Raw genomic sequence first — 26,466 nt, forward strand, 5'->3', positions numbered from 1 at the left:
TTTGGAGCCAGGGCTCAGGGCTTACTTCTGGCTCTAAAATCAGGGATACTCCTGGTAGGGCCTTGGGGGAACTGACTGTAGGGGTTGCTGAATTCGGGTCGACCACCAAGCAAGGCAAGTACTATCACTCCCAATCCTAAAAAAAACAATTCTTTTTGTTTGGTTTGTTATATTTTGGGACCACACTGGTGGTGGTCAGGTGTTACATTACCTCTTGCTTAGAAATCGCTCCTGGCAGGCTCAGGGGACCATCTGGGATGCCGGGGAATCGATCCCAGGTCTGTCTCGGGTCGTCAAAGTGCAAAGCAAACGCCCTACTGCTGTTGTAATTGCTCCAGCCCTTAGAAAACCAATCTTAATTCAGTCTTTGAAGGCAAGACTCTTCAGAAGTCGTTTATTCTTTTTTTTTTTTTTTTTTTTTTTTTTTTTTTTTTTTTTGGTTTTTTGGGTCACACCCGGCGGTGCTCAGGGGTTACTCCTGGCTGTCTGCTCAGAAATAGCTCCTGGCAGGCTCAGGGGACCATATGGGACACCGGTATTCGAACCAACCACCTTTGGTCCTGGATCGGCTGCTTGCAAGGCAAACACCGCTGTGCTATCTCTCCGGGCCCAGAAGTCGTTTTATTCTTAATCACTGCAAATTCAACCTCAACGATTCTAAAAGCTTTAACTTTAATCTAACTAGGGCTGTAGCCAAGAGCAAAAGTTGAAAAATAACCACTATAAGAATAACTTCGTGGGCCCGGAAAGATAGCACAGCGGTGTTTGCCTTGCAAGCAGCCGATCCAGGACCTAAGGTGGTTGGTTCGAATCCCGGTGTCCCATATGGTCCCCCGTGCCTGCCAGGAGCTATTTCTGAGCAGACAGCCAGGAGTAACCCCTGAGCACCGCCTGGTGTGGCCCAAAAACCAAAAAAAAAAAAAATGAATAACTTCCCTTACAAAAATGGGTGATAACTCCATCCTTCAGGCTTTCCTCTGAAGACTGTTGCAATCTTTTTACTTGGGGATCTTAATTTGAGTCTGTGATAATCTAGTATTAAGTACCAAATTCATTAAATATATCGCTTGAAGCTCTTGTATTATGGTTTATCTATGTTGCTCTCCAGCATATACATCAGTGTCAATAATTCCATCATTTCTGAAAAGTTGAATTCATAGTCCCAATCTCAATGATAAAAACTATGAATTGCAGGGAAATGCATCTGACTGTACTCGGGGCTTATTCCCAGAACTGTGCTCAGGGATTAGCAGGCTTGGCAGTGCTCAAAGCACCATCCATGGGGCCAGGAATTGAATCAGGATTAGCTGTGGGCAAAGCAAGCACCTTATCTCCCTATACGATCTCTTTGGCCATATATATACAGATACATATAAACATGTATATATATCAGTGCTTCTCAAATAGTGGGGGTGTGAGGCTTTGTAAAGAGGACCGCATTTGACCTCGGCAAACACTGTCATAACAAGCTAAGCCCTGTGTTTATGTCACTGTATCTCTCTGGAGCTGATAGTTGCCGTGTCCTGCTTCAAACCCCACTTCGAAAAGCTATGCATTGCAAAACGTGCTCATTGTAGCCATTAATCCAAGACATCACCTCTGATTAAAAAATCAGCTCAAATTATTTTATATATATTTTTGTTTTTCAGGTTAAAATGTTTTTTAAATAAAAATACTATTTACAGTCATGCAGGGGATGCAAAAAATGTTTTCTTCTTCCTAGTGGGGGCATAACAGAAAATAATTGAGAAGCATTGATATACTGTATATATATATGTGTATATATATTCATATATTCCTAATGCAACCATAATACCATTGTAATGTTGAGGAATTACAAAATAAAACTTATCAAAATGGGTCTTTTACATTATCATATATGTCAGAGGAAGGTTTAGTCAAATCTGATGATACTTAGGGCTTAGTCCTAAGTACTTAGTCCTAAGTACTCAGGTGTGCGTGGGAGGGAACCATACCAGGTACTGGGGTTGACCAGGGATCATATTATAACAAGGCAAGTGTCTTTTTATTGGCAGGGGGGGGGGGGGGGGGGAAGGCTTGGAGCCACACATGGGGATTCTCAGAGCTTACTCCTGGCTCTGTACTCAGGAATCCCTCTTGTCAGTGATTGGTGAGACTACTGGGAAACCCATATTTGACCTGCCCAATGAAAACTTGGGCAGCTGCAGGTCTCTCCAACCCTTGTCATGCCCAGGTCTTCTCTCAGAGCCATTCTACCATATTTGATCATGGTAATGTCCTGTTCTGGGTGAGTTACCAGTCACATTCAGCGTGGGCAGGACCTGGTTTTTGGATAGGTTCTGTGGCAGATTACGTTTTTCGAGATCAGCACCTGCAGACCTGCTTCGCCCTGTCTGCATTGGACAGGTCACCCTCATGGGAACGAAACCAGGGATTTAAAAGTATGTTTGCATTATGTTCTCTGTGGGCTGTGGGTCAGATCCTTCTGAGTTCAAAATAGTACAGACAACATCAAAAGCCCCAGAAGGGCTAGCAGCCAGGACTGCTGCTGCTGACTGTGCTTCCAGGCGGGATGCCAGCCTGTTTGAGCAAGAGCCCTCTCAGGGGGCTCCAGGCGCCCTCAGAGTAATAGTGGTGTAGGGTGAAGCCTAGCGATAGAGCACTTGTGTGTGTGTGTGTGTGTGTGTGTGTGTGTGTGTTGTGTGTATTGTGTGTGAGAGAGAGAGAGAGAGAGAGAGAGAGAGAGAGAGAGAGAGAGAGAGAGAGAGAGAGAGAGAGATCTCATGGGACCATGCAATGTTGGGGATTCAAATTTGCATATGTTAAGTTAGTGCTTATACCTTTGAAGATCTTCCCAAACTCCCCCCATCCACCTACTTTTTTCTTTTTTTGTTTTATGGGGCACCCAGCTGTACTCCTTCCTGGCTCTGTGCTCAGGGATCATTCCTTTTTTTTTTTCTTTTTTGATCTTTGATTTATGGTTTTTGGGGCCACACCCAGTGACGCTCAGGGGTTACTCCTGGCTATGCGCTCAGAAATCGCTCCTGGCTGGTCCGTCCTATGCTAGCGCAGGCAAGGCAGACACCTTACTGCTTGCGCCACCGCTCCGGTCAGGGAGCATTCCTGGCAGTGCTTGGTGACCATATGGAGTGCCAGAGATTGACCTGGGTTGGCCACTTGCAAGTCAAGAGCTCTCTATGCTGTCCTCTTTCCAACCCACCTTCTGGATCAAATAGATGACTTAGGCTCTCAGTCACAGAGAGCTGCTGTGATCAATAGGAAATAAAGTCAGTATCAGCATCTCAGATACCTCGACAGATGGTATCTGATGTTTCTGGGCAGTCAGAGTGAGAGTCAGGTATACCCGGTTGAGATCCCTGCACTGCAAAATACAAAACAAAACAAACTAGAAGAAGAGACACAAAGGGATTTGAAACTTATTTTGTATGTGGAATACATGGGCTTGAACTCTAGTACCACATGCCCTCCCCCAGCACTGAGATAGTGAGGTGTGACTCCAAAATCAACTATACTCACAAAAACGTACATGTAAATGCCCATAAAAACAGTCTTCATAATAGCCCCAAGTGAAAACAGTCTATGGACCAACTAATGAACAGGCACATCAAATGCAAATACACACATTCAGGGCCACTGTTCTGACTGTAAGAAGAGACAAAGGACTGACAGGACCTACAGAAAGAAGCCAGTCACGAAAACTTCATGTCTCTGTTTCCACTGAAACATACTAAAAATGGCAAAACTATAGATTACAGGAAGGTAAACCCCCGTGATTACCTAAAGCTACTGGGATCCGTGGGAGGAAGGGGTAGATGAAAATACATGAATGCGTTTATTAATTCTCTTCGGTGCAATCAAAATGTTCTCAATGGACTGTAGTGACAGTTGCACCATTCTATGGACACAAAAAGTACTCAAATCTTAGCACTTTGAATAAGTGCATTGCGTGGTGTGTGGGGCTCAATGAACAATAAAATCACAACACAACCCCAATCAGGATCAGTCCCTCTTTCCCCTTGGATTCTTGTTTCTTTTCTTTTCTCTGTTTGGACCACACCAGTGGAGCTGGGGCTACTCTTGGCTCATTGCTCGAACGCTGCTTCAGGAAGTACTTAGGAGGCCCAGCAGTTTGGGATATCAAACTGGGACTCCCACATGTAGATCATGTGATCCAGCTCATCATCATGTACTGTCTCTCTGGCCCTAACTCTCTGATACTTCTGTTTTTGTTTGGGGACCGGAGCACCTGCAGTGCTCAGGGCCTACTACTGGCTCTGCATTCAAGGACCATTTGTGGTGGGGTTCAGGCAGTCATATGGGGTATCATATGCTGCTGGTGAAGTCAGATCCCAAGATGTAAAAGTCGTTGGTGAGGTTGGGTCCCACATTTCAAAGAAGCATTCATCAGCCACTCAGTTTATTGTAGGTGGGAAAAAGATATTTATATTAGGGGAAAGTAGGCTGTGGACTCTGTGTCAGCCAATCAGGTAGGATGTGAGAGCGGATTAAAACAGGATGTATTGGGGCCAGAGAGATAGCACAGCAATAGGGCGTTTACCTTGCATGCAGCCGATTGACATGCAGACGGTAGTTTTGAATCCGGCATCCCATATGGCCCCCTCGTGTCTGCCAGGAGCTATTTCTGAGCCAGGAGTAAACCCCTGAGCGTCACGCCCAAAACAAAAGATAAGGACATGATAAAACACTCTAGAAACACCTTAGACAAGTCATCAAACTTAAAAGTCAAGACTTACTGCTTCTAGCCCTATGTAACCTGCTTGTAACCCCTGGGTGGGGTTGCCTCCTCATAGAACAGTTTGTAGTTTGTTTGTAGATGGAATAAAGGTTTGCTCTGCTTTATTTCAATTGTTGTGGTCTTGTCCTTCCACTCCAGACCCTATCATTTGGGGGCTCCTTGGGATTGAATGACAAGACCAGGTCACTAAACATAGCTACTAAGATCTCATAGATATTCTGAAATCTCCTCAAGCCTACCTGAAGGCCTATGGGAGATGAAGCTCCTGGTGTGGCCCGATGGGGAAAAACTGAACACAGAATTATACCTGGGCTAGAGGTAGAACAGGATGCCCCAACTATTCCCTAGGGTCATGGCAGGGGCCACAAGATTTGCAGCAGGAGCTGTTTGGAGGAGTTTGGAGGAGTCCTGGGGTTGCAGCAGGAACTGAGAGGCAGAAAGGACTCTTATTGACCTTTGTTCTGGAGAGGGTCAAGGGTTGCTACTGAGCTGCAAGGCTCTCTGTCTTCTGTGTCATCTTGGTCAGGGTAATGAATGAAGTCAGGGGGAACTAAGGAAAATTGCTCGTTCCCCTTAGGGTTGGTGGAATTTTGGTTTGAGCTCAGCAAAATCGTGTGCTGTGCAGGGCCAGAGTGATATCACAGTGGTAGGGCATTTGCCTTGTTACCACAGCCAACCTGAAATGGACCCGTAGTCAGTCCCCCAGCATCCTATATGGTACCGGCATCCTATATGGTCCCCCAGGCCCCAGGAGTGATTTTCTGAGCACAGAGCCAATAGCACTTTTGGGTATGACCCAAGAAAAAAAGAAAAATTGTGCGCTATACATTTGTGCTTATAGTTAAGTCTTGTGTCTGTCTTGTTGCATAGTTTAATCTGCAAGTGTGGTACCAGGTCAAGAACAGAGTGGAGGGTCAGAAAACACCAAATAGTCTCAATTAGACAACAGGGGCTCAATGGATCTTTCTTGACCAATTTTAGCTGCCCTCTTGTCATTCTTAGGTGAGAGCAGAGGAACATCAATCGAGCTTATCTGCATGTGTATGGAGAAAGGGGTAAGAAGTAAGACAGAATGAAGGGAGGAAACCCCCAGAAACAAGAGAGTTTAGTCCCCAATTTTGCCGCTCTTTGAGCCCCCTGGCCCCAAGTGAAAAGCACAAGTCTACACCCCTTTTTCTCTTTCTCTGCATGCTGCAGGTTAGTGTGCTCATCCTTGGGCACATAGGCAGCGGGAGGGCCTGCATGTGAGCCAGGCAGCTGATGCTGGATGGGGCTGGCAGCAGACAAGGGCTGGGCGTGGAGGCACCAACCTAGCCCCTTCCAATGGTGGAAATTAGCTGAAGAGCAGGAAAGACGTCAGATGCTGACTTCAAGCTTGTGGGCCAGTTAACCAGCAAAACAAAATATGTATAGAATATTAAGACTTTTTCAAGGACAGGGAGATAGCACAAAGGTTAGGATACTTTCTCGCCTTTCCTGGCATGTGGCCGATGCAATTTTGATCCCTGGCACCACATAGGATATCACAACACACAGAGCACCACCATGCCCCCATTTAGCACCAATAGGAGTGATTCCCTGAGCAGAGAGTAAGGAGGAGCCCTGAGCACTGCTGGGGTATTCTCTATCCCCCACTGAAATTGTTTCTCAGAGCACAAGCCTAACATGTTTAAGGCCCAGAGTTTGATCCCTAAGTCTGCCTGCTCCCAAGCACTACTGAGTATGACCCTCTAACCCCTACCACAGAGCCCCCTGTACATTACATATTTATGATAACCAAAATTACTTTTCAAGCTTTCTGCTTCAGACACACTTAAACATGCAGATCATTATATCTGAAAGCAAGAAGTATTTGTTCTTCCCTGTCTAGACCCTGCTCTAGCATTATTGAATTTGCGTGTTCCCTATTCAGGTGCTTGAAAATCTTGTCTAGTGCATTTGTTTGAAAATAAGACCCTTGTGCTCATCTCCTCAGTAGGCAGTAACAAAAAGGAAGGCTTCCTCCAAGACAGTATTTAAATCTTAATGATTGGGTCCTGTGGTGAAGATGTCAATCAGGAAAGGCCAAACCTGCTCTACTTTGAGAAGGGAGCCCAGGGAAGGCAGACGCCTGGGGAGCAGGAGGAGCATTGGGGGTAGGTAGCCATCACCCCCGCAGTCACATTGTTATACAGTTTATTAATTGAAGTATAGTTTTCCTGAACATTCAGAGCTGCATGGAAATGGAATTGAAGAGACCAGAGAGATAGAACAGCAGGGAGGGTGCTTGCCTTGCAGGTGGTCGGCCCAGGTTCAATCCCTGCATCCCATAGGGTACCCCCTCCAGGCCATGCCAGAACTAATTTCTCAGTGCAGAGTCAGGAGTAATCTCTGAGCACCACCATGTGTGGCCCAAAACCCAACTTGATAATATTATTATTAATAATAAAATGAAATGGAAGCAAAAAGAATGGCCAGCTCTGACTCCAATTGAGGGTTTGCAGAGATGGTGGTTTCCTAATGGAGGGAACTGGCTAGCAGTGCTGGGGATGAAGCCCCAAGTGTCTGGCACACAAACCGAGACTCAATGTCCATCTTGTCTTTCCTAGTTACTAAGTTTTGGCTGCAGACATGTTGTTTGGCCTCAGTTTCCTATCTGCTGTCTTCTCTTCTTCCTTTACGTTTTGGGGTAATGGCTGGCAGTGTTCAGGTATTTGCCTGATATGGTAAAGCTCAATGGTGCTTGTAAAACCAGGTGGTGCCAGGAACCAAGCTTAGAGTCTGATCCACAAAAGGCAGATGCTTTCCCCCTGAATTCTAGCCCTGAATTCTATCTCCTTTTGTTTTGATGTTGTTGTTGTTGGTAGTGGTGGTGGTTATGAGGCCCACCCCAATACAGTGCTGGGACCAATCAGGCAAGACATGTTCCACGTCCCCAGCCCCTGTCTAGTGCTTTATCACCCTCAAACGGCAACAACAGAAACTCCCCACCCATGTCCATGTGAGCGACCATCTGGTCCACTCCCTCCACAGGAAACATCTTTTGGAAAATTGCTGCCTCTCCATACTCACCCAATCCTGGACTTCCTGTTAGTAGCTTTCATCCTTTCAAAGAAAGGTCCCACAGGCAAGTTCACGGCTCCAAGCCCAGCATTCCTGCTTGACTTCTTATATCACTTGGCCTTTCCTAGCTTTGTACTTCCTGTGGCCATGACTAAAGTTGGCTAGGTCAAAATAGAATCCTTCGGGTTTCTTTCAGCTTCTTTTGTTGCTATCTCTTTCGATAAAAAAAAAAAAAAACATTTTTTTTTTGAGAGAGAGAGGTGAGGGCACATCCAGCTGTGCTCAGAGTTTACTCCTGACAAGGCCAGGAATCAGGAGTCCTCCCTGCTGTGTTATCTTTCTGGCCCCAAACCTACTGGATTTAGCTTTGAGTTAGGTAAGTCTTAAGTTAGGTAAGTTCCTTCCTTCCTTCCTTCCTTCCTTCCTTCCTTCCTTCCTTCCTTCCTTCCTTCCTTCCTTCCTTCCTTCCTTCCTTCCTTCCTTCCTTCCTTCCTTCCTTCCTTCTCTTAATTAGAGGTTTATCTATATCTCCAACCTTCCTATAATTCTTGTTGTTGTTATTGCTTTGTTAATTGAGAATCACACAAGCACACAATCCTGGTGCAGTGTTCACTGAGGTTGGTACTCCTTTGGTTGTGGTGTTCATACATAGGTTCCCAGGAGGACACTTTTTTTTAATTATCTTTATTTAAACACGGTGATTACAAATATGATTGTAGTTGTATGATTACAGTCATGTAAAGAACACCCCCCTTCACCAGTGCAAGATTACCACCATCAATTTCCCAGATCTCCCTCCTCCCCACCCCATCCACACCTGTACTTGAGACAGGCTTTCTATTTCCCTCCTTCATTCACATTGTTATGATAGTTTTCAGTGTAGTTATTTCTCTAACTGCACTCATCACTCTATGTGGTGAGCTTCATGTCATGAGCTGCACCTACATGGGTAGATGGGGGGAAATAAGGGTTGGGACTGAGGCAGTAAAAGATTAGAAATGAGCTTTGTAGGGCAGTATCAAGGTCAATATAAGATGGATATTATGCATAAAACTATATGCATACAATACTATCAATAGGAGACCAAGGAGAAAAAATTTCCAGTGACTGTCCCAACATAAACCAGTGCTAGAACTGCCCGCCCTCCTCCCAAAGCACATTCCCATGAGTGTAGGGAGAGGTAGGGGGAAAGCCTGATGACCCCGATAGAGTCCTCCAAGCCTCCAGCACATCCCCAGACTAGGGAGAAGGCCTTCGGTATGGGGCCTCCCCAAACCCTATGCCTGGCAAGAGCTGGTCTCCAGAATCAAAGAAGAAACCGGAAGCCTGCCCTCCTCCCCATGCACCTCCCCACTGGAGTACGGAGGGAGGGGGGAAGCCTGAAGACCCCTTAAGAGTCCACCTGAACCCACTTCTGGTCATCTGAGCTGGCACCCAGGGAAGGCCTGGAGTCAGGGGAGAAAGAGGGGGATGGCTGGGGGCCTGCCAAGCCTCCCAGCACTGGGAGGACACTTTTAAGTGCTAGGTGCAGGTTTTGGTTAGGAGTTCACATTGGCCTCTTCCTGGCTGTGACACTCACACATTTTTGTGGTTGTGGTGCTTTTTGTGTGTTATGACACACACCTATGGTGTGGGTCGGAAATCACAGAAAGCAGAGCTGCCAAGATTGTGCTTGGAAAACCTAGTCACAGGGGTTGGTCTCATGACCATACACTTACTGGGAAGGTGTGCTAAGCCCCTGGGCTATTCTTCCACCTACATGGAATTTTAATTATCATTATTTTGTTTTTGTTTTTGGTCTGGGTTAATCCCAGCTCTGTACTCAGGAATCACTCCTGGTGGTGCTCCGGGGACCACATGGGATGAAAGGGATTGAACCTGGGTCAGTGGCATTGCAAGGTAAATGTCTAATCACTATTCTCTCTGGCCCCTCTAATTTTTTTTGTTGTGTTTCTTGGACCACACCTAGCAGTGCTTGGGGCTTTTTCCTGGCTCTGTGTTTAAGGATTACTCCTGGCAGTACAGGGGGACCATAGGGGGTGCCAGGGATCAAACCCTGGACAGCCACTTGCAAGGCAAATGCCCTATATAATGCCTCTTCCAGCACACATTCTTTTTTTTTGGGGGGGGGGAGGGTCACATCTGGCAGCACTCAGGGGTTACTCTTGGCTCCATGCACAGAAATCTCTCCTGACAGGCTCAGGGGACCATTCATATGGGATGCCAGAATTCAAACCACTGACCTTCTGCATGCAAGGCAAATGCACTACCTCCATGCTATCTCTCCAGCCCCATCAAGCACACATTCTAAATGTAATCACTATGTAGCTCAGACTGGAGATTCTGCTGGCATTCTGCCACCTCCCACTCCTGCCTTTCCCATGATCTCATTTCTGGTTCCTGCTGATGACATTTGGACCTTTTTCTGGATACAAGTTTTGGTGTGAAGTTCTTTAGCTCCCTTCTCCCTTCTCTTTGGTTCTTTACCTTTTCACTGATCGTGAGTGCCTGGCTCCTACAATCCTCCACTTCTCTCCTTGCTTTGCCCTCTTGCCTCTTTTCCAGCATCACCAATGAACCATGTTGATCTCCTTGCCTCTAGCCTGGGGTCTCTTCAACTTTTCTCACTCAGACCCTCTTTCATTACCTGAGCACTGCCAGTAATACCTCAATTCATGGTGTGTTTGATGTAGAATTCATTTGTGGTTGGGAGTGTCCAAAAAATTAGACTTTGATTGTGGCTGCATTTTTCATGATTCCACCATCTTCAGTGGTATGACTCGCAGGTATGATGATTCCCAGATCAAGGAGTGAGACTCATATGGGCTCTAGTTTTTTGTTTTTTTTTCCATGCAGTAAGTGCAATCACTGTCTTTTTTTTTTTTTTTTTTTTTTTTTTGGTTTTTGGGTCACACCCGGCAGTGCTCAGGGGTTACTCCTGGCTGTCTGCTCAGAAATAGCTCCTGGCAGGCACGGGGGACCTTATGGGACACCGGGATTCAAACCAACCACCTTTGGTTCTGGATCGGCTGCTTGCAAGGCAAACACCGCTGTGCTATCTCTCCGGGCCCAATCACTGTCTTTTTTATTTTTGCTTTGTTTGGGGATTACACCCAGCCATGCTCATGGCTTACTCCTGGATTTACACTCAGAATCACTCCTAGAGTTGCTAAGGAGACCATCTGAGATGTTGAGGATCTGGGTCACCTGTGTGCAAGAGCCCTATCCATTCAAGTATCAATCCAGTTCCCTATCATTGTGTCTGAAGGACACGATGTTTTTGTTTTGGGACCAAACCTGATGGCACTCAGGGGTTACTCTTGGCTCTGCATTCAGAAATTACTCCTGGCAGGCTCAGGAGCCCATATGAGATGCCAAGGATCAAACTCAGGTCAGCCACGTGCAAGGCAAAAGCTCTTTTCAGTGTGCTATCCCTCTAGCTCTTAAAGGACAATTCTGTTTCTCTGTCCAGAGCTTTCAGTGGCTTTTCAAAGATTTTTTTTTTGGGGGGGGGCACACCTGGTGATGCTCAGGGGTTACTCCTGGCTATGCGCTCAGAAATCCCTCCTGGCTTGGAGAACCATATAGGGTGATAGGGGATCGAACCCTGATCCATCCTAGGTTAGCGTGTGCAAGGCAAACACCCTACTGCTGGCCCCTCAAGATCTTCTTTTTTGAGCCACACTTGGCGGTGCTCAGAGGTTCTTCTTCTTTTTTTTTTTTTTTTCCTCTTTTGGTTTTTGGGCCACACCCGGTGGTGCTCAGGGGTTATTCCTGGCTGGTTCTGCACTTAGAAATCGCTTCAAGCAGGCTCGAGGGACCATATGAGATGCCGGGGAGGGGATTGAACCCGGATCCATCCTGGGTCAGCTGTATTGCAAGGCAAATGCCATACTGCTGAGCTACCACTTTGGCCTCTCAGAGATTATTCTTCACTCTGCATTCAGGAATTACTTCTGGTAGGCTTGGGGGACCTAATGGGGTACTATTGCTCCAGCCCACTTCTCAGAATTTTTTTTTTTTTTTTTTTTTTTTTTTTTTTTGGGCCACACCCGGTAACGCTCAGGGGTTACTCCTGGCTATGCGCTCAGAAGTCGCTCCTGGCTTGGGGGACCATATGGGACGCCGGGGGATCGAACCGCGGTCCGTCTCCTAGGCTAGCGCAGGTAAGGCAGGCACCTTACCTCCAGCGCCACCGCCCGGCCCCTTCTCAGAATTTTTTACCTAAACCATTAATCCTCCCACTTTGCTATTTATTACAAATCCTAGACTCCAACTAAGAGAAATATGTATTTTTGCTCTCTTGCCTCTCCAGATATGCCTGCTCTTTGCCCTTTCTGCCTACTGTCCACATGGAGATTTCCTGGGGCCCTGCTTGCTACACACACACACACACACACACACACACACACACACACACACACACCTCAGGTAGTGTTACTTCTTGGCGGGGGTCTCAACTCTGCTACTACCCCCTTTATTGCACCCTAGAGAAGCCCAGACAGGGTCCAGGGCTGCTGCCTGAGCACATGCCTACCTTAGGGCCTTCCAGGCACAGGTGGACCAGTGTCAGGGAAATGAGAAATAGACTCACCCCTGAAAATTTGAAAGGGGCTGCTAGCTTGCACACATTTTGGAGGTGATGGGAAGAAGGAGTGCACCCCAGGAACCCAAGAAATCCTAAAGAGGAGCAGGTTGACATTATGAGGAAGCAGGTGGAGAAGAGGAAGAGGAAAATATGCAGGAACAAAAGGAATGGGCACAGGGCTGGAGAGAAAGCACAGCAGTAGGACATTTGCCTTGCATGCTGCTAACCTGGGACAAACCTGGATTCAATCCCTGGCATCCTGTATGGTACCCTATGCCTGCCAGGAGCGATTTCTGAGTGCAGAGCTAGGAGTGAATCCTGAGCGCTGCCAGGGTTCGGCAGCATGCAAGGTAAATGCCCTACTACTGTGCTATCACTCTGGCCCTTGTTGTTTTCTTTTTGGGTCACACCTGGTGCTGCTCAGAAGTTACTCCTGGCTCTGCCCTCAGGAACTCAGGGCTCAAGGGACCATTTGGGATCCCAGGGATCAAACTCAGAACAGCTGTGTACTATTGCATAGGCACACAAGGCAAATGTCTGAACTCCTCTATTATCTCTCTAGCCAAAATGAACCATTTTAAGTTATATAGCATAGCAGCTTGATATCCTTTCCCAGAGACCTGGGACATAGTCTCTTCTACAACTCTGCCTCTGCGCACATTGTTTCCATACTTCGAAAGAACAACTTTTGTCTCTCTCTGCATCCTATGGCTGGTCTCAGGAAATCTCAGCTAGCATTCTCTGCCATCTCGCCTGATATCCTGACTTCTTGTAACTACCGTGAAATATCCAGTCCATTCTCCCAGACACTTCATAACTTCCTGTTTAGTGTTATGCTTACTCATCCTGGAGCTGTATCCTCTGTGTCAAATGGGAAACTCACTGAGTTTCCTCTTCAATCAAGAACAAAAATTTTCACTACTTCTATGATAAACAACAGATGCACAGAGATAAACAAGATACTCTTTCACCCCTAAAAAGAACTCTTGGGGTAACTAAGTCTTCTTAACTTTTTTGTTGTTCTAACTCTTTTTTTTGTTCAAACTCTTGGGGTTCTTTTTTTTTCTTGTTCTAACTCTTGGGGTAATTAAGACAGAGTTCAGATAACTAGTGTAGACTTTGCGTGTAGAAAGCCCTGGGGCCTACATGATCCCCTGATTATCTTTTTTCTTCCTTCCTTCCTTCCTTCCTTCCTTCCTTCCTTCCTTCCTTCCTTCCTTCCTTCCTTCCTTCCTTCCTTCCTTCCTTCCTTCTTCTTTCTTTCTTCTTTCTTTCTTTCTTTATTCTTTCTTTCTTTCCTCTTTCTTTCTTTCTTTCTATTCTTTCTTTTTCTTTGTTTCTTTTTCTTTCTTTCTCTCTTTATTTTTCTTTCTTCCTTTCTTCTTTCTTTCTTTCTTTCTTTATTTTTCTTTCTTTCTGCCTACATGATCCCCTGATTATCTTCTATCCTTCCTTTCCTTCCTTCCTTCCTTCCTTCCTTCCCTTCCTTCCTTCCTTCCTTCCTTCCTTCCTTCCTTCCTTCCTTCCTTCCTTCCTTCCTTCCTTCCTCCTTCCTTCCTTCCTTCTGGTTTTTGGGCCACAATCTGTGGTGCTCAGGGGTCACTCCAGGGCTATGCGTTGAGAAATCACTCCTGGAAAACTCAGGGGACCATATGGAGATGCCAGAAAATCGAACCCAGGTCCATCAAAGGTGGGCCTCGTGCAAGGCTGTGCTATCTACTGCTACCACTCCTACTGCTGTGCTATCTCTCTAGCCCCACATCCCCTGATTATCATTGGGATTAAATTCTGGGTACCACGCAGTAGCCTTTGAGTACCTCTGGGGATGGTACTCTCCCTAAATTAAGTAGATAATGAAGAAAATAAGAGATATGGCTGAGCTTTTTGTGTATACCATACAGATATGATGCTCTGGGTTGGATTACTGCATTGTGGAGAATAGAAAAGAAGGAAAGCCAGTGATTACTATTTGGTTCAGGAATAGTATGGCTGAGTCATGGTCAGAAGCTTGGGGAAAAGCAAAGAAGATGTACTCCTCAGGTGGGAGGAAGAGCAAAGAAGCAAAAAACATTCACAAGCAGCCTACATCACTGAGAAATGAAATGGATCAGTCACAGGAGCTCATCCAGGGCTTGGCAAATTTCAAGGCTGCCAGGCAGGAGAGATAGCATGGAGATACGGCATTTGCCTTTCATGCAGTGGTTTTGAATCCCAGCATTCCATATGGTCCCCGTGGCATGCCAGGGGCTATTTCTGAGCATAAAGCCAGGAGTAACCCCTAATTGCTGCCGTGGTGTGACCCAAAAACCAAGAAAAAAAAATTTCAAGGCTCGCCATAATAGGCCCAAGGCCAGGTTGAGAACCCACTGACACTCGTCCTTGCATTCCAAAAGGGCCATGCATATGTCAGACCAGGCCTGTTTCCTTCAGAGCCGCCACCAATCTGCTATGGAAGGAAAAGAACGAAGTAGGGAGATCTCTACAAAGATATCCTAAGGCTAGAGAGATGGCATACAGGTTAAGACTCTTACCCTTCGCATGCCACCCCCTAGGTACCCCCCCTGGCAAACCCCATCTAGTCACCTGAGCCCCACCAGGAGTGAATGCAGAGCCAGGAGTCAGCCCTGGGCAGTGCTTGGTTGTGTGCTCCAAACTAAACAAAATAGATCCCTAGATTTAAATTGTTGATTTTGTGAGGGCAGGCCCCAGAGAAACAACAATCATGAGCATCCCCAAGAGAACCTGGCTTTCTAGGGGGTAAGGGACCCTTGGATTTGGTTTCATGCAGCCTGGGGCAGTGGGGGGATCGCATCTTTACTTTGCCTTCTTTTGCCCCTCTACTGGTTTCAGTAGGAAGGAAAGCAGGTGACAGCAGAAGAGAGAAACCCATTGTGACTGACACAGTGACAGGGGCTGATAGCTCTGCCTTAGTGGGGCTCTGAGCCTAGAGAATTTTTCCCCCCAGAGTGGTGAAGGCTTTGAAAACTCCAGATCCTCTGGCCAGTGGATTCGGTCCTGCTGCCTTCTCTTCCTGAGTTCTCCCATGGGCATGAAGGCAGGAAGCTCTCTCGGGTCTTTTCTGCCCTTCAGACTGCAGGGAATTCTAGTTCTCTGTATAGCCCAGCTATGGGTATAGGGAGAGCCCTGGGGGTGGGAGGGATAGGGCTTTGGGTGAGACATTCCAGTCTACAGTCAGCTGGGCTGGTTTCCTTACACAAACACTACTGAGAGCCTGGTCTGAGAGGGGCATTCCACATGCCAGTCTGGCCAGTGGAATGGGAGAGACATTGAGAGGAGGAAGAATGAGAACATTTTCAGGGCCCTGGAGATAGTGCCAAGGGTTGGAATGCATGCTGTGTATGCAGGTCTTGGGCTGGGACCAAGTCCTGCCCAGGCCACTGCAGAGATTAGAACTGATGTCTACACTGTCTGTCAACACAACTATCACTGAATATACCCCAAATCACAGAGCTTGGCCTAAGGGAGTGGTGCCTGCCCTCTGACCATTGTTTGGGAGCACTCCCTTCCCCCTTTATTTGTTTGTTTTTTTGTTTTTGGGCCACACCCGGCGATGCTCAGGGGTTACTCCTGGCTGTCTGCTCAGAAATAGCTCCTGGCAGGCACGGGGGACCATATGGGACACCGGGATTCGAACCAACCACCTTTGGTCCTGGATCGACTGCTTGCAAGGCAAACACTGCTGTGCTATCTCTCCGGGCCCTCCCTTCCCCCTTTAAAGGATAATATTTTCTTTCTTTTTTTTTTTTTTTTTTTTTTGGTTTTTCGGGCCACACCCATTTGATGCTCAGGGGTTACTCCTGGTTAAGCGCTCAGAAATTGCCCCTGGCTTGGGGGGGACCATATGGGACACCGGGGGATCTATTCGAATCTCGGTCGCGATCTTTCCTTGGCTAGCGCTTGCAAGGCAGATAGATACCTTACCTCAAGCGCCACCTCGGCGGCCCCTAAAGGACAATATTTTCAATAGGTCGAAGATTAAGAAAGGATGAAAGAGGGGCCGGAGAGATAGCATGGAGATAAGGCGTTTGCCTTTCATGCAGAAGGTCATCGGTTCGAATCCCGGCGTCCCATATGGTCCCCCGTGCCTGCCGGGAGCAATTTCTGAGCATGGAGCCAGGAGTGGCCCCTGAGCACTGCCGGGTGTGACCAAAAAACCACAAAAAAAAAAAAAAAAAAAAAAAAAAAAAAAAAAAAAGAAAGGATGAAAGAGCTCTGAAGGGGAAGCTGTGAACTGTCCAGTGGGGTGGTCAGTACACCCCCAGGAGCTGGGCAAGCCACCAAACAGGGCGGGAAAATCACGCCTTTCTGTAGCCCCATTTCACTTATTCCCGTGGCCTTGTGGCCCCATTTCATTTAGCCAATAAGGTCTCTCTTTCTTGCTCCACCGGGAGAGTCTTTTCTTAAACCCATCAGGGACTAGCCAGGATCTACAGAGGGAGAGACATAAATCTTAGGGTTCTTGAAAGGAAACAAAGCCAGGATCCCTCCAGATAGGGAGGTTGTGCCAGTTGTGACACAGCGCAGCAGACCACTTTCCCAGCTCAATGTTACTGGCCTCGAGCAAGGAGGGTGAGCAGAGCTGAGGGCGGGGTCCTCTGGCTAAGTGCTCTGAAGCTGTGGAATGGTAAACCACCCTTCCCCCCTAAACCTCCTGGGCAAGGGCAAGGGGAATTTAAGGTTCTTGTAGTTCTTTCGACATTGATCTCCAGGGAGAAGCAGCCTGCCCAGTCTCGAGGGAGCATAAATAGGTCAAGAAGGATGAGGTCTAGAAAAGCGGGGTGAAGGAACCTAAAAGAGTACAGAGGGCGGGGCCGGGCGGTGGCGCTCGAGGTAAGGTGCCTGCCTTACCTGCGCTAGCCTAGGAGACGGACCGCGGTTCGATCCCCCGGCGCCCCATATGGTCCCCCAAGCCAGGAGCGACTTCTGAGCGCATAGCCAGGAGTAACCCCTGAGCGTCACCGGGTGTGGCCCAAAAACCAAAAAAAAAAAAAAAAAAAAAAAAAAAAAAAGAGTACAGAGGGTAAAGACAACCGGTAATGTGGCCAGCCCGGTTCGATCCCCAATTACCCCAGAGTCACATCATCAGGAGTGATCTCTGTAAGCAGAGCCAAAGGAACCCCTGAGCATGGCCTTACCCCCGAAAACTGGGGCAAAAAGTGTGCAAGAAAAAGAAAGGCAAGGCCTTCTCCGGGCAAGGAGCAGGCAGGAAAAGGGCAGAAAAAGATAGGAGCCCCCATTTAAATCTACCACCGCTTGGGAAACGAAGCAGGGACCTCGGTACACCTGCCTAGATTTGGAACAATTAGTTTTTTTGTTTTGGCTAAAACCCTTTTTATTTTTTTAAATAATTATTTGACCAAAGTGGATCACAAATGTTTTACAGTAATATTTTAGGTACATAGTGATATTGAATCAGGGGCATTCCCACCACCAATGTTGTGCTCCTTCCACCCCTGTTCCCACCTTTTTTATTTTATATTATATATAATTATATAATATAATATTTTATTTTATGTTATATATATATATATATATATATTTTTTTTTTTTTTTTTGCCACACCTGACTGCATTCAGGGATCACTCATGGTTCTGCGCTCAGAAATCACTCCTGGGACCACCATATGGGCTGCCAAGGATGAAATCCGGGTGGGCTACTTGCAAGCGAGGCAAACTTCCCACCGGGGGTGCAATCACTCCGGGTCCCTAAAAAAACCTTTTGAAGAACTCCAAAGAGGGCGACTCCCAGAAGAATGTGAAAAATACCCGGCCAGGGGCGGGGAAACGGGAGGTGCCCGATCGCGAGGCCGCGCGCGGGCAGACAGTGACCGACGCAGCGCTCACCGAGAGCATCAGCAGCATTGGGTGCAAGAGACTAGCGAGCCGAAGCGCGACCCCCGCCCAAGCGCCTTGCAACCTACATCCAGGGCGGGGGGCGTGACTGTATGCTAATAGAGGGCGGGACCGTTGGGCTTTTCTGCGCGCTGATTTGCTTTAGGTGAAACGAGGGAGGGTGGCCCGGGGCGGTTCCGCAGTCCCGCATTGGTTGGGTGGTGACCGGGGGCGGAGTCGGAGGAGGGCGTGACTCGATTAGTGACGTCAGTTCCGGCGGGTATAAAATCCCCGGGGCGGCGGCGGCGGAGCTTCAGATGCTTCTGGGTCGCGGTCGAGTCGCTTCTTGGTTTGAGTGCGCCTGCGCGAGTCGGATCCTGCAAGCAGCTTGCAAGTGCTAAAGAGACCTGGTCGGTCGGCGAGGGATGGCGGTCAGCGGCAGTACGGCCGCCGTGGCCCCTACTCCGGGTCGGCTCCTGCTGCTGCTGCTGCTGCTGCTGGGGCTCACGGCTCCCAACGCCGCCTTGGCGGGCTACGTGGAGGTGGGCGCCTTCCCTCCCCGGGCGCTGGGAGCGCGGCCTGCTTGCGGGGAGAGGCCGGCGCGCCCGCCCCTAGTTTGGCGCAGTGCTCCGCGCGGGAGGTCGGGCCGCTGCAACGCACCGCACCGCACCGCACCGCCGCAGAGGCCGAATGAAAGGCATCGGGCTGCCCACCCCGGCCTCCCGCGGGAACCCCGAAAGCAGCGGCCCACCCGGGCCCCGGGGAGCCGTGCACGGCGGGCAGGCGGGCTTCCCCGGGCTCGCTCGCCCTTGCAAAGGGGGCCGCGCGGTGCGGGGTGCGCGTCCCGGGCCCCCGGGCTGCGTGCTCGCCGCTCAGGGCGGCCCTCGAGCCCGTGCACGCAGGCGATGGTCAGGGAGAGGAGGCGGCGTTGTTGCAGCCCCAGGCTCCTCAGGCCCCCACGGGGATCAGACCCCCTTTAGGGGCGGCGGGGGCTGCTGGTGGGTGATCTCTGCTGATGCTTTCTTTGGGGGGGTGTCATGGAGGAAGAGAGGCACTGCCCCCCAGAGCTGCTAGTTCAGGAGCACAACTCCCCGGGTTTGCAGGCGAGGCGCTTGGTTGGCGGGAGTTGAGGCCTTGGGGGACTCTCTCCTCCGAGAGGGTTGCGGGGTCCCCTTCTCCAGCCTGCTGCTGGAAATAGCGGTTGTGTTTCTGCGGTGGTTGATTCCTATTTTTAAATGTTGAAATGATGCCTGCGTTTTTATCTATTTTTTTTTTTTTACCAGTTTCAGAGAGATGAGTGAGTGAGGCCAGGTTGGGGTTCCATAGGCATTCATTCACCCAAAACTTTTCCAAGAAGAACCCCGTTTTAATGCCTTCTGCAGAAGGCAGGCCCACCCCCATTCATCCCAGGTAAAAGAAGCAAGAACAAATCTCTTGCAGAATTTGCTTTTTCTTCTGCTTTTGGAAAGCTCTCACAGTCTTAAGGGGGATGGCAGTGAAGGAAGGTAAATCTTAAATCGGAAAGGTTGAACATACACTTAACTTTCCTTTAGAAGATCACTTTGGCTTGTTTTTTTTTTTCAGGCTGCACACAATAGTCAGATTTGTATCCCCGATCACAGATTCACGCCCCTGGAAGCAAGCTAGGTCATTGGGCATGGGAAGGGAAGGGAAAGGAAAATGGGCTTTTTAAGGTCAAGCTGTCCCAAACACTCTATAGCTCCTTTCCCAGGGGCTTGAGTAACTTCAGGCACTAGTGAATTCACCAGGCCTAGGATTTGAAAGAATACCTTCAAGCTTAAGCAATATACTAATACTTGTGTTTGCCCACCACCCAGAAAGAGATCGACTAGAACCCACAATTGGTGGTTGTGGATTCAGTTTGTTCATTACCCGCCACGTTGCTCGATTGAAAAATCAGTCTAGACAGGAAAATTAAGACATTTCCTTAAAAAGTTTATTTTTTTCATTGCCATTTTATGGTAACTTGCATTCCAAATTGGTGGCTGTATTTTTTACCATTCTAAATTCTTCCTTTTTTTCCTGTTAGGCAGGCAAAATTGTGTTCATTTATGTATAAATAATTGGATTGTGTGTATTTGCTTGCTGGCTAAAGGATTGCCTCGACCTTAATGGAAGGGAGAATGACCTAAATCGGGATGTCTCTGAGAGGGACCCGATTGAGATTTGCCAAAGGATTCTGGCCAAATCCCTGATCAGATTGCTTGGCACAGAATTATTGATTGGCGAATCTTTTCTTGTGTACCTTAGTGTTCACTGAGTTAATCCCTTACACCTGTTTAAAAATAACCCCTCTCCCCCGCTCCCCCCCCCCCCAATCCAGCTCTGTTCTCAGGGCCACTTCCTCTTAAATCTGAGACTAGTTCTGGTGTGGGCTCAGATGGTGGGAATTGCAGCCCAAGTTGGCATGGAAGTGGCACCTCCTGCATGGCCAGAGAGGCCAGAACTTGAGATCCTTGGGCCACTTTTAAAAGGGAGTTGGGCCATATGAGAGCCAGTTCACAGGAAACTCACCTTAGTTTCTTCTCCTCCTCTGCAGCCCTGCCAGTGATCCCTGAGTGCAAAGCCAGGAGTACCCTGAGCACTACTGGGTGTGGCCCCCCCCCAAATCCGAGGCTGTGTGTGTGTGTGTTTGCATTTGAGTGGTGGGGAAAGTAAGCACACATTTTTTGTTCGTTAGTTTTGGGCCACATCTGCGGTGCTCAGGGGTTACTCCTGACTGCGCTCAGAAATCACTCCTTGCAGGCTCAGGGGTCTATATGGGATGCTGGCTATTGAACTTGGGTTGGCCACATGCAAGGCAAATGCCCTATCCACTTTACTATAGGCTCTGGCCTCAGTAAGCACTATTTTGATAAATATGATAAGATTTTTTGTTGATTTGTTTTTTTATTTTGGGCCACACCTGGTGACCTCAGGGGTTATTCCTGGCTGTGCGCTCAGAAATCTCCCCTGGCTTGAGGGGACCATATGGGATGCTGGGGGATTGAATCGCGCTGTCTGTCCTAGGTCAGATGTGTGCAAGGCAAATGCCTTATCGCTTCGGCCCCTTGTTTTAAATTTTATTTTTGGGCTACATGTTGAGGATCTCAGGGTTCACTCTTGGCTCTGCGCTCAGGGATCACTCCTGGCAGTGGTGGAGAGACCATATGGAATTCTGAGGGATAAGCCCAGAGTGACTGTGAAATCAAGCTCCCTACCCCTTGTAGTAGTGCTCCAGTTCCAGTGGCTTAGTTTATCAGGCTGGTCCCTTCTTTCGTAGAGGGAGTTGGTTTCATCATCTGGGCTGTCCCCAGAGCACAGTAGCTGTGTGTGGCTTTTGGGATTGAGGAATAATAACAATAACAATAACAATAATAATAATAATAATAAATTTTCTCTTTAATTTGTAATTATGTTAACAGTTGAAACAGTAGTTAGTTTGGTGATTGTAAAACTCAAATGTTTGAACTGATAGTTTTTTTTTTTTGTTTTGGGGGTCACACGTGGGGGCGCTTGGGTTACTCCTGGCTCTGCACTCAGAAATCGCTCCTGACAGGCATATGAGATGTCGGGATTCGAACCACTGTCTGTCCTGGATTGGCTGCGTGCAAGGCAAACAGCCTACCACTGTGCTATTTTCTCTCTGGCCCTAAATGTCAGTCTTTAACTGTATTTTATTAGGAGCATATGTGTGCAGTGTCAGAGAGATGGTATTGGATTTAAGGCATGTAGCTGACCTAGGTTCGCTTTTCTAGGTTCAATCATTCCATGTGGTCCACCATGCCCGGCAGGAGTGATTTCTGATTGCAGAGCCTAAACACCACTGTAACCCCTAAACACCACTGGGTGTGCCCCCAAAACCAAACCAACCAACCAACCAGCCAACCAAAGCCAAAAAAAAAATTTAATCGGGGAGGGAGGGCATAGCAATAGTACAGCTGGGAAGGTGTTTATTTTGCATGCAGCTGACCTGGGTTTGATCCCCAGCATCCCATATGGTCCCCTGAGCTTGCCAGGAATAATTCCTGACACAAAGCCAGGCAGAAATAACAACTGAGAGCCCGGAGAGATAGCACAGCGGCATTTGCCTTGCAAGCAGCCGATCCAGGACCAAAGGTGGTTGGTTCAAATCCCGGTGTCCCATATGGTCCCCTGTGCTTGCCAGTAGCTATTTCTGAGCAGACAGCCAGGAGTAACCCCTGAGCACCGCCGGGTGTGGCCCAAAAACCAAAAAAAAAAAAAAACCTAAGTATAAAATGAACACTAAATTGTGAATATTGAGAACAGAATAAAAATATCTCAGTGATTTATGTTGATTATATTGAAAGATTATATTTTAGTTGATTAAGGTTTAGCATTAATCTGTGTAACATTTCTGCTGGATAGTGCTAATTTAATAACTGGCTTGAAGTTGGTCCTGTATGATTTATTATTAGCACTTTGTTATTTTGGGCCACACCCAGTGGTTTCAGGGCTCTCTCCTGGCTCTGTGCTTACAGAACTCAGGACTATATGGCGTTCCAGGGACCATGTCACATTGGTCGTATGCAAGGCCATTGTCCCCACAATTTTATTAGTATGTTGTTCCCGCTGATTCTTTTTTTTTTTTTTTTTGGTTTTTGGGCCACACCCGGTGACGCTCAGGGGTTTCTCCTGGCTATGCGCTCAGAAGTCGCTCCTGGCTTGGGGGACCATATGGGACACCGAGGGAATCGAACCACGGTCCATCCAAGGCTAGCGCAGGCAAGGCAGGCACTTTACCTCTAGCGCCACTGCCCGGCCCCCCCACCCTGATTCTTTTATGAAGGCTGCTTGTCATGATCTTAAGATTGTAAGAGGTTATAAGCACAGTTTTGGTATTTTTTGGGGGGCCCACCCCTGGCGATTGATGTTACTCCTGGCTGTACGCAGGGATTACTCTTTAAGTAGTGCTCGGAGAGACCATATGGGATGCCGGAGTGAACCTGGATTGGCCATGTGCTGAACAACTGTACTATCTGTTTGGGTCATATAAGTACAGTTTTGAAGATTTTGGTTTGGTGGTTTTTCAGTTAAAATTTTAAAAACCACTCGGACCATACTGAGATGTATTGAGGGGCTATTCCCCTTTGTGCTAGGATCAAACCTGGACCTCTTGGCAGAACGCATATGCTCCAGTCCATTGAGTTATCTCTTTGCCCTGAGTTAAAAGTTTTATTTAGGGGGCCGGAGAGATAGCATGGAGGTAAAGTGTTTGCCTTTCATGCAGGAGGTCATCGGTTCAAATCCCGGCGCCCCATATGGTCCCCTGTGCCTGCCAGGAGCAATTTCTGAGCCTGGAGCCAGGAATAACCCCTGAGCACTGCCAGGTGTGACCCAAAAACCAAAAAAAAAAAAAAAAAAAAAAAAAGTTTTATTTAGGAACTAAGCTACAGCAGGGAGGGCACTTGACTTGCATGTGGCTGACCCAGGTTCTGTCCCTAGCACCCTATAGAGTGGCCCCCAAGCCTGCTGGGAATAATTCCTCAGTGCAAAGCCAAGAGTATACCCTGAGCAACACAGGTAGCCCCCCCAAAAAGTCAAAACAACAACAACAAAAAACAACAGAACAAAACAAAAAGTTTTATTTAAAAGTAACTTTATGTTTAATAGAATGCTGCTTTAGTTTCTCTGTGAGATGGGGCGAGGCCTGGTGGCTTCCTGCCTGGCCCTTCTGCCTAAAAGATTCAATGTGTGTATTTGCTCAGGGCCAGGACCATTGTCTTACAGAACTTTCATGTTATTTTCTTTTTTTTTTTTCCTTCTTCAACATTTTAAATGTATTTTTGTTTGTGTTGGGGTCACACATGGCAGTGTTCAGAGCTTACTCCCAGCTCTGTGCTCTGGACTCACTCCTGGTGGGACTTGGGGGATCCTCTGGGTGCCAGGGACTAAACTCAGGTTGTCAGCATGCAAATCAATGAACTCCACACACTGTACTGTCTCCCCAAACCTCCTGCCCCTTAATGTTCTTATGTACTGGCACAAATTTAGCAAACTTTTCCCCCTTTGATTTTGGGGCAACACTGGGATGGTGCTTTGGGGTTACTCATCTGAGATACTGGGGATTGAACCCAGGTCTGCTACATACAAGGCAGTCACCTACTTGCTGTACTGTATCACTCCAGCCCCGAAGCTTTGATCTAGGTTACTGATGTTATTTTCAGTTTGTAGGTTGGCCCAATAATGGCCATCAAAGCATTCAGAAATAAGGTTATTTTTAGAAATAAAGAGCTTTAGAATTCTTGGCAGCAAATAGCTGAAGGATAATTTTTTTTTTTTATGATTTTTGTTTTTTTTTTTTGGCCACACCCAGTGACGCTCAGGGGTTACTCCTGGCTATGTGCTTAGAAATCGCTCCTGGCTCTGGGGACCATATGGGACACAGGGGATTGAACCACGGTCCATCCTAGGTCAGCTGCGTGTAAGGCAAATGCCCTACTGCTGCTCCAGTGCTCCGGCCCCTATCATTTGTTTTTTTTCTAACCAGATACAAAAATCTGAATTCTGGGGAGATCTCTCATGGTGCCACATGTGCTTGTGAGGCTCTGCTCAGTCCTGCCCAAGTCCCCGAACAGTGCCACTTGGCCCTGAGAGCCTGACCCCCAAAAACACTGGGACCCTCAGAGCAGGAGGTGGCCCCAGCCTTCATCTGTCTATTGGGCGTGTTTCCTATTGAAAACAAAACAGTACTCAATTTGTTTTGACTTATGGAAAATCAAAGTTAAAAACTTTGGAAGATTTTTAAATTCTATTACTCATCCTTATTGAATTTCAGGCTTTTGAGAAAGAAGAGCAGAAGAAAATTTGTATATATGTAGTATAATGTGTTGTTACCTTGCAGAGAGAAAAATTAGTAGGTACACAATAAGAACTTCAGAACAACCTGAAGTCCTGTTTCGGGAAACGTCCCTGGACATTTTGGTAGTGTATGTTCTTTTTTTTGGGGGGGAGGGGGGTCCACACCCAGCAGCTCGCTCTCAGGGGTTATTCCTGGCTCTACACTCAGAAATCATTCCTGCCAGGCTTGGGGGACCATATGGGATGCCAGGATTTGAACCACCAACCTTCTGCATGCAAGGTAAATGCCTTACCTCCATGCTATCTCTCCAGCCTGGTAGTGTATGTTCTATTGTTCTCTAGATCTCTTGGTTACAATAGGTCTATTTTGGTAATGAATATTATTTTGTTGTTCTATTATATATATAATATATGTATATGTGTATATATATGTCACGTGGTTATTCTGTTGTTTTTTATATAATATATAGTACTCATATATATATTCATAGTATTCATATCTAGTATATATAAATTGGTTATAACAGATCTATTTTATAGAAATGGCACGTATTACGTACTAAAGCTGCTGTCTAAAATTTGCTACTTTGAATTGCTCTGATATGAGCCGCTGCAAGAAAATGAAACACAGAGAGTTTTCTGTGTGAATAAAAATAGGAATGCATGTTTTATACAGTGATTGAAGTTTACTTGGAGGACCCATTTGAGAGAATTTGAAATTTGCCTCTAATCTAATTTTCCTGAGTTGTTTTTTAGTGAGATAAACTAGATTACCTTGTCACTTAATTACATTTAGTCCAGGGCCTGTACCTTGATTTATGGTCTGTGCTAGAAGCTTCCACCAGGCATGTTCAAATAGAAATGGACAGTTCTTTGAATCAGGTACAACAAATAATTGCTCTTTGTTTTTGCTTGTTTTGGGGACATACCTGGCTGTACACCAGGGACCATATGGAATTCCAGGGATCAAACTTAGCATCTTCTGCATGCAAGGCAAGCACCTTACCGTTTGTACTATCTCTCCAGTCCTAATAATAACTTTTTTTTTGTCTTTGTTTTTATATTTTGATTTGGAAACCACACCTGACAGTGCTCATGGCTTATTCCTAGCTCTGTTCTCAGACACTCGGCCCTGTGCTCAGTCAGAGATCACTCCTGACGGGGTTTGGATGGGGATCAAATCCAAGTCAGTCTTGTAAAGCCATTGCCATAACCCTTGGTGTCTCTCCAACCCCATGACATCATTTTAATTTATTATATTTACTTAATCATTTATGTTCACTTTTTTTTTTGTTTTGCTTTGTTCTGTTTTTGGGTAACACCTGGCAGCGCTCATGGGTTATTCCTGGCTCTCTGCTCATAAATCACTCCTGGAAGGCATGGGGGATGACCATATGGGATGC

At 47.1% G+C, this 26,466-nt stretch overlaps 1 protein-coding gene across 2 annotated transcripts in view; it reads left to right on the top strand.

The window, feature by feature from the left end:
- The first annotated feature begins 18,554 nt into the window (after nt 1-18,554).
- APLP2 (amyloid beta precursor like protein 2) overlaps nt 18,555-26,466 on the top strand; it is a 55,360-nt gene continuing 47,448 nt past the window's right edge. For both annotated transcript variants that reach the window (XM_049778226.1, XM_049778227.1), the window contains exon 1: nt 18,555-18,783. In XM_049778226.1, coding sequence (XP_049634183.1) covers nt 18,667-18,783 — 117 coding nt within the window. In that variant the 5' untranslated portion in view covers nt 18,555-18,666. The remainder of the gene's footprint in view (nt 18,784-26,466) is intronic.

This window comes from Suncus etruscus, chromosome 8 (genome assembly GCF_024139225.1).
Source record: "Suncus etruscus isolate mSunEtr1 chromosome 8, mSunEtr1.pri.cur, whole genome shotgun sequence".
In the NCBI taxonomy this organism is placed as follows: domain Eukaryota; kingdom Metazoa; phylum Chordata; class Mammalia; order Eulipotyphla; family Soricidae; genus Suncus; species Suncus etruscus.